The sequence below is a fragment of the Citrus sinensis genome, chromosome 6 (genome assembly GCF_022201045.2).
Source record: "Citrus sinensis cultivar Valencia sweet orange chromosome 6, DVS_A1.0, whole genome shotgun sequence".
Lineage (NCBI taxonomy): Eukaryota > Viridiplantae > Streptophyta > Magnoliopsida > Sapindales > Rutaceae > Citrus > Citrus sinensis.
This window is the reverse complement of record NC_068561.1, coordinates 19791169-19802506: the sequence shown is the minus strand read 5'-3', so window position 1 is coordinate 19802506 and position 11338 is coordinate 19791169. Positions and strand designations below refer to the sequence as shown.

The following is an 11338-nucleotide window of genomic DNA, read 5'->3' as shown; positions in this document are numbered from 1 at the left end:
TGTAACATGTCACCTATGTTTTGGAAATATAAACAACGTGTTAAACAAATCATGTCGTTTGTACAAGAATAGTGATGATACAGTTACAAACTCTTAAATAAACTTATTTTGTACAAATTGATTTGGCATTAACTCATTGGTTGAATAAAAATACAAAATAATAAAAACAAATCATGTGGATCAAAAGATATATAATCCAACCAATTAAATCACTCAACATCAGTTTGAAAAAAAAAATTGTATAAGAGTTTGTAACTATATTGTTACTCGTACAAGAATTTAGCTATATTATAAATTTTTAACCGCATTTCATACAATTTTTATTCCGAAAGAAAACTATTATGCCATGTCATCTTTGTTTTGAATATTTAAACGGCTTGTCATTCACATTCTATAGACTTTGACAACGTGTCAACAATGTGATGAAATAATATACGACACGTCATACATAAAAGGCGAAATTACCAACCCTACCCATTGGTTGAGTGGTAAATAATAAGCATCTCCTCACTTTATATTTTAGGAATGCTCCATCAATTTCACCTATCTGGAAAAAGAATTAAAATTGACCTAGTAAGTAAGACTCGTAGGAATACACTATTCCATTTATACTAGTTGATGTGAAATTCAAGCCTTAGTTGGTGATTTATTTTTCATTAATTACGTTGAAGTCTGTATGTTACACTCAATTAATATAAACTCAAATGATAGTCAATTTGTTCAAAAAGTTTGTGTGGACATCATTTTTATGATATTATTATTTATCTCTCTCTCTTTTTTTTGGATCCTTGATTTTGGTTTTTTCGTGTGGGTCCCTTTTTCTTTGTTAATTATCTTTTAAGGAACCACTGAAAAAGTTTTTTTGTAAAAATATGCAGACAATCTTATTACCATCCGTTGACATAACTTTTATGATATTCTTTATGTTCTTTTTTTTTTTTCTTCCACATCAATCCTTAATGTTGACCTTTTTTTTTTGGGAGGGGGGGGTATGGATCCCTTGCTTTTTCTTTATTAGTTTTATAGTTTTTTTTAAGCAATCACTATAAGAGTTCTCCGTAAATATATTTAGACGATCTTATTAGTATCCATTGACATAAATTTTTTAGCAAGGACCCGTAAAATAGTATAAATTAAGGGAGCCAAATGTACTTGTTTTAAACTTTGTTTAACTTATGCATTTATTTTAATAAAACATAAATTTTCAGGGAACTCTATGATAAAATCCCGATGTATATTGCAGGCTTGGATGATGGGCCTCCATGGAATAAAGGAAGTGGGCCAGTAATTCTATGGTCTTTCCTCATCAGCAACTAAAATTGGTGGGCCAATGTATATTGCAGGCTTGGATGATGGGCCTCATAGAATAAGAGGAGTGGGTTGGTAATTCGATAGTCTTTCCTTGTCAAAAACTAAAGTTCGTGGGCCCATAAAAGCAAATCGTGACCGTTAGTTCAGTTCCGAAACTTCACATCCACGGTGAAATAAAAGAACTCTTTTGAAAAAGCGTGTAAGGAGTGAAGCTTCTCGAATATTGGAAGGTATAGAAGGCTCGAGAGACGAATAAATAACCGAGGAAATTAGAAAAGCGAAGCACAAAAAATTTTCGGAGCAGATTCGCTGATTCGTCCTTCCGAGGTTTGCTATCTATCGCCTTTTCTGTTTTTGTTTTTTTTAATGCTTAATTTTAATATTTCGTTGATTATTTAGTTTTGAGATCTTATCGGTGGAAAATTCAAAATTTTTAGAGATTAATTTATATGCTTGTCTATAAGACGATCTGTTTGGACGATTCTGTGATTTATTTGTACTTATTAAAATTTTGTACACTCGTTAATTTTAATTGAAAACTTATATCTGATACTATATTTTGTTTTCATTTATTACATATTATTTGGTTTAGTTTGATGCTTTTTTCTCTGGATTTGCAGTAATATACTTATACTAACGGGCTTTGATTTTTTTTTTTTAATTTTTATGCAATGGGAAGTTTTGATGATCATTATGCCCTTTTTTTCTCCCCTTTATAATATAGATTGTAGATTATTGCTTTTGCACCTAATGGTTAATTTTCCAGCATAGTATGAAGTTTTCTAGGAGTTCCTTGTGATTATGCATTGGGGATCATCCAAAGCCTAAGGATAAGTTTGTGATATAAATTAGAAATAATATTTGCATAATAGGGCTATTTAGTAGAGATTGTGAAAGTTTTGGGTTTTTTGCTAGAAGTTATAACATTGGGTTTCAACTTTAATGTGGAGTTATAATGACCTTGGAAGGAAGAAAGAAGATAAGAAATATATACATTTACCTTTGGTGGTGCCATGTGATTGTTATTGCTTGTGAACTTGATAACACACGCACACATATATATGTATACATATACATATATATATGTGTGTGTGTGTGTTGTATGTGAAATTACTTTTACTGAATAATTTGTGGGATCATTTGGTCGATGTGAGTGAAGGAATTATTCTAATTGCTTGTCATCTGAATTGTGGGTGTTGCCTTACTTGCACCAGCACAGAGGTTGCTGCAATTAGGAATTTGTTATGTTAATTTGTTGGGCTGATTGTAGGTTGTGACATAGAGTGCCAATGAGGGGTCGAAGCTACAGTTACAGTCCCTCGCCGCCAAGAGACTATGGCCGGCGATATCGCAGCCCCAGCCCTCGAGGTCACTATGGCGGTCGTGGAAGAGATCTCCCGACTAGTCTTCTGGTTCGCAACCTTCGCCATGATTGTAGGTCTGTATGTCCTTATTGATTCAGTTAATTATCTAATATGGTTAGTGCTTGGTTGCTTTTCTGAAATGTAAATTTTTCAGCAGCATAAGTAACATTAGATGCTTCTAGTATTGGTGTGCTTTTCAGGGATGGGCGTGGCATTTTTGTTATGTTTTGTATACAATTTTTTTTTTGGGTCACTTTGGTGCTTTCAAAACCAAAAACTAGCTGATGATATTGGTAGTTGGGCTTGTAATGTGCTATTTGCTGAGTTTATTGTGCAGGTTGTTGAGGTTTTTTTTCTTTAAATTTTTATTTTCTTAACATGTTTGTATGTGTCTTTGCACATAAGGCCAGATTATTGCTTAACTTTTCACTATTAATCATTTAAACTCTTTAGAAATTGATGTTCTACCTGTTACTTCTTTTTGGTATAGCTTTTTCCACCAAAACTTATAAGAGTATTTGCAGACCAGAAGATCTTCGTGGACCCTTTGGGCAATTTGGTCGTTTAAAGGACATCTACTTGCCTCGAGACTATTATACTGGGTAATTATCTCTGCTTTCATGCATGTGCTAGTTTTCTGCCTATAACTGAGTCAATTGAATAGAAATGCAGACTTGTCTTTCTACATCCAGTCTGAGTGTTTTGTGTGGGGTTTTTTCTTTACGAACTATAATTGGTTTGTGGGAATTTGGTTGTTTTTATTGAAAGTTTTGAAGACACCAATGAAGTAATTAGAGAACTGTGTTGAAGAGAACAATGAAGTAGTAAGAGTACTCTTTTGAAGACACCTTCAAGTAATAAGAGTACTGTTCAAGATGGGTTTAGTGTACATCAAGATGAGAAGGGAGTTGGGTTTGAATACATTGTGAAGAAGTTCAAGTCTTGAAGAATATCAACAGTTAAAATTTTGGCTCCCACAAGGTTAGCGGCCGCATATGTTTTCACTTGAATTATATGAAGTATGGGTTTGTGATTCTCCTAAACTTCCATTGTGAAATAGGAGTAAGGATCTTGTAATGATTTGTTGCACTCAGTAATACATTCTTTACAGGATGTTTATGCATTTCATGTCATTTTTGTGAAACTTAAATATTAATGCTTCAGGGAGCCACGTGGTTTTGGGTTTGTCCAGTATATAGACCCAGCTGATGCTGCAGATGCCAAATACCACATGGATGGTTATTTACTTTTAGGCCGAGAACTGACTGTTGTATTTGCCGAGGAAAACAGGAAGAAACCTTCAGAAATGAGGGCAAGAGAACGTTTTAGGTAAGTGTGGTTTTTGGCTGGATTAGCTGCAATTCTTGCTTATATATTTTTTTTGTTCAAGAGGTGAATGCTTCATTTTTAGTTGTGAACTATTTTTGTGAATGTTGTTACTTCTAGGCCAAGAACTCAGAATACATCAGTGTTTTTTTTTTTTTTTTTAATTGCTGAGATGCATTGTTTGAATTTATTGCTCTTAGGAGTCGATCATACGATCGGAGGCAATCTCCACCTCGTTATTCTCGATCACCACACTATGCACGTGGTTATTCTCGTAGTCCAGATTATTATTCTCCTCCTCCCAGGCGAGGGCGAGACTCAAGGTTGTTACTTCGTGTCCCCCTATGATATTGTTTTAATGTAGCATTTCTAATTCATATCAGCTGTTATGTAGGATTAAAGCGATGGAAAGAACCTGTTAATGTTTATGATGTCTTGTGGTAATGCAGGTCAATTTCACCTAGATACAGAAGGTACAGAGAGCGATCTTACTCAAGGTCTCCTTATGGGTCTAGGAGCTATAGTCCGAGCAGAAGCAGGAGTCGTAGCCTGGACTACTCAAGATGAGCTGATATGACATCTCTATGCTTGAGGGTTGGGATATGATTAGTTTATGTTGCTTTAGTGATGATAATAAACTAAGACCTTTTCCTGTTTATGACTTTGTTATGGAATTACTGTTTGATCCTGGAAATCCTTATAAGTGTTGGCGGAGTTTTAAATGACTGCTACATGAAAGTTTCTCTGGCTTATAAATGGCCCATTCGGGATTTTAGCCAGTCAAGTACTATATTTTACATGAGCATTATTGCAAAATTTATTTGCAGGACATATCAATTGTAGCCAAGATTTTGAAAGTATTTGATCTAGGGTTCGTTTATAGTTCGTGCTTCTGCATAATGTTGGACATGGTACATACTTAAATGTGTTAAGATATAGTAAATGCTTCTCTACCCAATAATTATGAATTAAATATGACAGAATGTTGCTATTAGGGATGGCATAATTCCTTACAAAGAGAGGAGCCTTTGGGGGATTTTTCCAGTCGGAGAGAGTATGAGGATTACTTTATGTCTGATTTTTTATTTGGGAAAGAGGTAGAGATGTTTTTTTACTTAAATTTTTATTCGGTGATAGGGATGAGGTATAGTTCTCATTTTCTCTCTATTTCTCTGATTTTAATTTTATTTCTTATAAAAAAATTATTTTTATTTTTAAAAAATTACTAATGAAAAATAAAATTTAAATAGTGCTGCAAATAACAAACAGTACAACAGTTATACAAATTATATAAATACTAGTTAATATAAAGACCTTAACATAATATAGTACAATCTAAAGTTTATTTTTTTACAGTTTTCACTTATTTTTTCAAAATACTTGCCAAGTTGCTTTGTTGGCTATTAAAACTCGGCTCGGGGCATTCGTCAAGCCATAGTTAATTAGTTAGTGCCCAAAAAGCATGGGCATCGCTCATTTAATGTTGTATAAAAAAAATTACATTATTTAAATTTTGGTTTGAAAAATATTATTTGAATATTATACATTCTAAAAATTTGATGGAGTAGAATTAAATAAGATCTATTCATGATCATTTTTATTTTATTTTATATATTTTTTAGATTAATTTAATTTTATTAAATTTAAAAAAAAAAAAACATGTCAGTTATTCAGAAATCTTCATTTCTTTCTCTCAACAATTCTAATTGGAATCGGAAAATATTTAGGAATAAGAAAATATTTAGGTAGATGAGTACGGGAATGTAAATCCCTCCTTTTACCTCTCCATTACCATCTCTAGGTTACTAGTTAATGAGTGCATGGGAGTATTAGTCTGTATTGAGCCGATACTCAAAACTATATTTGAATATATATACTGTTTCGAATTACAAAATCAGCAAGTCTCTTTATCCTAAGAACTTTAAAAAGTGTATTTTACACAAAATCAAGCACTCAAACTCAATGCTAGATTATATCTCCACGCAGCAACCAGATTGAACTAAACCCTTGTACTCGGCAGGAACATCAAACTTCCTGAATTTACCATTTCGCCCTTCCACCGCATAAAATTCCTGCGGCCCACCTTGGTAACCCGATCCAGTAACCAAAGTGCACCCACCCAACTCAACCCTACAAGTCCCAAACTGGACCGCCGCCTCCGTCTCGGCCCAACAAAACAACTTCCCTTCTCTTCCCACTCCAACATTCGATCTCGGACACTGACTCAGCTTCCAGGCGTTCTCAGCTCGCGTCCACTCACCCGTCCCGAGATGATACGACTCAGCACTTTCATCAAATATCCCCTGCCTCTCCGTTTTGTACCCACTCACCACCCAAAACTCGGACCCAATAACGACGGCCTCACACTCGTCTCGCTCCTGCGTCATCCGGGCCAACTCAGTCCACTCGTCGTTGATTAAATCATAAGCCCAAGCCGAGCTCAAAGCGGTTTTGTTCTCATCATGGCCGCCAGCAATAATAACTCGGCCATTCAATTCACCAGCTGCAAAAAAGGACCTATTATCAGGCATGTTCTTCCCCCGAGTCCACCTCCGAGTCGTGAAATCGTAAACGAACACGTGACTCACCGGGCTGTAACTCGCCGGGTCCCACCCACCCATCACCACAAGCTTCCCTTGCGAGCTCGCCACTTGACAAAACAAAGGAAGCCCAGCTGGGTACTCGGGAACCGGGCCGAGTCGGTCCCAGGTTAGACTCACGGGGTCAAAAACCGTTACCCCGTAGCTTAGACCCATCGGCTTCAGCTCGCCGGATCCCGAATGAACGGGAAACGATTGAACTAAGCAAGCGACCTTGTGGGTCTTCCCCGATTGCTTTCTCTGATAATAAAAATCTCTGCTTTGAATAAGCTGTCGCCAGCGCCGAGAAACTCGAGTGGCAACTCGATGGGTCGAGTAGTGCAACCGAGTCAAGCACTCGAGTGAAATTTCTTCAGGCAAGCCGGGAACCAACTCTCCAAACTCAGCCATTGTACTGCTTTGATCAGTGTTTGAAGCGAATTGTGTTTTGGGCTGCTGTTTATCCATTCATTTATACAAAAGCCAAATAACGAGCGCCAAGTTGGGGCCACAAAAGCGTCATTGACTTTGCACTTTTGGAGCGCTATCGGCTTATGTCTATCTCCAGACTGAAAGCTGATTATTCTGAGGTAATCAAGAGACTGATATGACTGATGATAATTGATGTGCAAATTGCATGAAAATAATGTAAGAGGCGGACAGGAAGCTCGAAAGTGAGAGGTTCATACTTCATTGATCCATTCATTGAAGTCGATGCTTTCGTCACGTGGGGTCTCAGTTTACCTGTTTACCGTTGGCTACACTTGCATTGCATATGTTAATATATATCCAGTTGTAGACAAGTTGGGTTCCGAAGTGAACACCAATTGGAAAATTTTGCACCAAAATATCGCAAACAACACAATGTTAAAAAAAGGCGAGTCAATATGCTATGCACCATAGGGGGGGCGTCAATTTGTACAATGCCTTATCCATTAATTCATATATTAATTGTGTTAATTATTAAAATATAGAGACTTCATGTTTATTAGTGGTGTCGGTGTCAACGACTTGTTTAACATATTTAATATAAATTAAATTAAATAATAATAAATATATCGACAGATTCTCAAAAATAGACAATAAATAAGTTTATGATACGAATATATTTATAATATGTTACAAATAATATCTTTCGATAATATTACCACATATTAATTAATATTTGTGTTCTAAACACGTAAGTATATTGAAATGATCCAATACAAAAATGACATGGTTATTTATGTCAATCTATTTATTAATCATGTTAATATTTGTTAATATAAAACAAAAATTCGTGTTGTATCCTTATCGTGTATTCGCATCATAACTCATTTTGTCACCTCTAATTATTCACAGCTAGATTTATGAACGAGATGTCCATACTTATCTAACTATATAATCAGGAGGTTGGATTTATTTTGGTTACATAGTAACGTAGTCAAAGTCGTACGCGACTGTTCTCAAAATTTAAAAACACAGATATTGCTAGTAGAAAAAACAGTGACTTCAATACATTTCTAAACCATCATATATTTTTCAAAAAAAAATAAATATTAAATGTGGGGTTATATATTAATTTTGTATTTTGTGGGATGTGAATGAAGTTTGTATTTTCTTCTAGAAATCTTTTTCTTTTTTTCCGTTTGGGTTTATCAAATGTTGTAAATTTCAATCATGACAAAGTGTACAAGAAACGACGACTCATACTGAGCTAGTCACCGTGGAAAACAACAAAGATTACTACTAAGAATTAATAATATATGCGTGACACTGACATAGCATCATTTGGTTTTATATAATATAATATAATATTACTACTAACCAATCAAATTCAATCAATGACGAGAAATAAATAGACAGGTTGAGTGAATGATTGTTTTTTTTTTTCTTTTTCTTTTTTTCTCCATGGGATGAGGATAAGATTGCGTACGTGTAGTGTGACCGTGCGAGGTGGATCACATCGTGACATAAAGAAAAAGATAAAAAGAAATTTAGTGGGGGTCGAGATTCATGCAATAAGGCCAAACAGCATTGGTAAAGGTATAGAGCCACATGAATATTTATAATCATTTTTTTTTTAATGTTTGAGTACGACACGGATGTATAATAAGAAATAACATTCGAGAATTTCATGTTATATGAAAGAAACAGAAACCACATCTTTATTGAAAATGTTTCTTGATGCCACTCGACAATTGTGGCCTTGGGTGTAAATGTTGCTGGGCTATCGCAATTTGGACCTGGGATTGAAGTGGTCCATTACATTACAAGCCTCTCCCTATTAAACAAAAATGTGATTTGCTTGCATGTGCATTCCCACAAAAGATTCAATGTGTTTTAAAGGAAAATAGAACGCGACGCATGCACAAGAGAAAGAGAAAGCTTATTCTGAGCACAGGAATGTTGACACTCTTTTGGTCAGTTTTTATGGGCTTCGGTATGGGTCCATTTTATTAAACTTTGACATTAGATTAGACTATGTTTCTGTTCCTTTCCTTTTAAATGGGGTTGCTTTCGGGACCATCCTAAGTTATTCAACTTCATATGGCATTGACCAATGAGCCTTTGGTTCAGTTGGAGAATTCTTACACTTAGAATAATGAGTGTAAGGGTTCGAGCCTCCATAAAAATATTTATGAGGCTTATTTACAATCTTTCTTCAATTATCAAATAATTGAGTGGAGCCAGTCTATTCCTCATGAAATGTGAGTAAGTGGACAACCCTCAAATATTTGAGAGGGTTTAAAGAATTTAGACAACGCTTTAGAGGATTTCGTGAGTAGAGTGGACAACTCTCGAATATTTGAGAGTGTTTAAAGAATTTAGACAGCGCTTTAGAGGAGTACATGCCACGAAAAAGGTCCCAATTGTAGAATCTGTTTGTAAATATTAATTGTAATACATACAGTCCTGTATAACAGTATTAAAAAAAAAATTCATATGGCATTGTCATGGGAAAATGTACCCATTTAGATGTGAAGCTTAGAGCCCTGCATGTGAAATGTTCGTAAGAAGTTTTTGAAAATGTTTCTATACATAGTTTCATAATCAATGTGTGGTAAATTTCAGTGTACTTACTAATTCCAAAGAAAATTCGGTTCAATTAAAATTAGCAAGTTTCAAAATTATTCTTTGAAGGGGTGGTTCTCACCTAAAGGTTAAAATCTCCTTACGACATTTGTGAGAGTATACTTAAACCATACCCTAATTGTGCTATAATTAGATTAAATGCAAGTCAAACATACCTCTCACGACTCGCATCACATTTCACTTGTGTCGAGTATTAGGAGTAAAAAGTATATCACACCACGAGAGAGCTTTAAATTAGAAAGTTTTATCATATGCATATTCATATTAAGATCACCACTCATGGCACAAACAATAGTTGCTAACAAGCATTTTGAAAGAAAAAAAAAAAAGAAGAAGAATGGATTGAATGTATGTGGGATTTGATAGTCCTTTCCATATTTTTGATATTTTTGTCACAGAATGTGAACGTGATAAAAGTCACTTGACCGGTGTTAAAAGCATTTGAGGTGGGCCAATGAAACTTTAGTGAGCTTGTTATTGGATTTGACTAAGAATAATGATACTTGATCGCCTTAATTTATCTTACCAACACTCATTTCTCAATTAATCATAGTCATTTATGAAACTAACCTTATTATAGAATAAAAATTATAATTAAAATATTATTTTTTATCTTTTTTTTTTCTCTAAATTGTGAATTTTAACCGATTACCTTGTAAATGGTTTTGAAATTTCTCTTTAATTAAAATTTAGCAGCAACTTGAGCCCTTGTAGTTGACTTTGTTGATCTAGCAAATTTATTTTGCTATAGAAATCGAAGAGTATTTAGATGACAATTATGAATTGAAAGTATACTTTACATCAAAACAAAGTCTTGGTTCATTAATTAAATGAGGCCGGTGATGGAAGAGATGTGCTCAAAATTCTTGATTGGACTCACTTCATAAATTCCGATTAAAGTATATTTCAGTGTAACATTATCAATGAAGACTCTTAAAAATCAAACTTTAACAACCCGAAAAGGAAATAATTTTTTTTTATTTTATAGAAAACGAGATTTAACAAACCAATAGGCCAGATTCTTAAGGTCAATCACATTCTTAAAGCCACTCTAATGGGTATTTTCTGATTAAAATGTTTGAGATTATTAGTTTTCGATGTAAAAGCGGGAAAAAAAAAAGCTTTAAGGTCATGAAGATAAGTATGATGATGCTTGGAGAGAGAAAAAAAAAGTTTAAAATTTAATTTTCAATAAAGGGTGATTTTGGGAATAAATGAAGTTTATTCAAAAATGGAGATAATCAGATAAAATTTAATTGTTCGAATATTACTACTCTTTGACTACACCTAATCGGCAAAATCTTTTTTTAAAACAAAAATTAGCATAATTTTTTTGTACAATTTAGTGTAAGAAGATTAATAGATTATTTTCGTTTGACATACAATATTTATTTTAACGTTCTGATAAAAATAAGATGTTTTTATTTGTGAAAACCGTTATCGAAAAACATAATTTAATTTACTTGGAAATTTTCATATAAAGAACTACTTCTTTTCTTTCCCAAGTCTGTAAATGCTGACAATTTTTGTCTAACCAAAAATTGACCTTTTATGTCTATGCTTGCTGAAAAATGGAGAATCTTAGATCTGGAAGGACGAGATGGTCGTTCATATGTCAATATACCACAAGTTTATTTTCTTGGGAAATTATCACCGGTATACCCTTAATTGCACCGGTATCAA

The 11338-nt window shown here is 34.1% G+C and overlaps 2 protein-coding genes across 4 annotated transcripts; one reads left to right on the top strand and one right to left on the bottom strand.

The window, feature by feature from the left end:
* The first annotated feature begins 1473 nt into the window (after positions 1-1473).
* On the top strand, positions 1474-4780 carry LOC102626112 (serine/arginine-rich SC35-like splicing factor SCL33). Of its 3 annotated transcripts, none has more exons than XM_025100001.2 (6): positions 1474-1638; positions 2582-2749; positions 3200-3277; positions 3840-4004; positions 4205-4324; positions 4451-4780. In XM_025100001.2, exons 2-6 carry the CDS (start codon positions 2601-2603, stop codon positions 4566-4568), a joined length of 630 nt encoding a protein of 209 aa, XP_024955769.1. In that variant the 5' UTR covers positions 1474-1638; positions 2582-2600; the 3' UTR covers positions 4569-4780. The 3 variants fall into 3 exon arrangements, with proteins under 3 accessions (XP_024955769.1, XP_024955770.1, XP_024955768.1); XM_025100002.2 differs by having other exon boundaries at positions 3166-3277; positions 4202-4324; XM_025100000.2 differs by having other exon boundaries at positions 1475-1638; positions 4202-4324.
* Positions 4781-5836: 1056 nt separating this feature from the next.
* Positions 5837-7316, bottom strand: LOC102626613 (F-box/kelch-repeat protein At1g80440-like). The gene has a single exon (XM_006481629.4). The coding sequence runs from the start codon at positions 7046-7048 to the stop codon at positions 5972-5974; it is 1077 nt and encodes a 358-aa protein (XP_006481692.1). The 5' UTR covers positions 7049-7316; the 3' UTR covers positions 5837-5971.
* Between the last annotated feature and the right edge of the window lie 4022 nt (positions 7317-11338).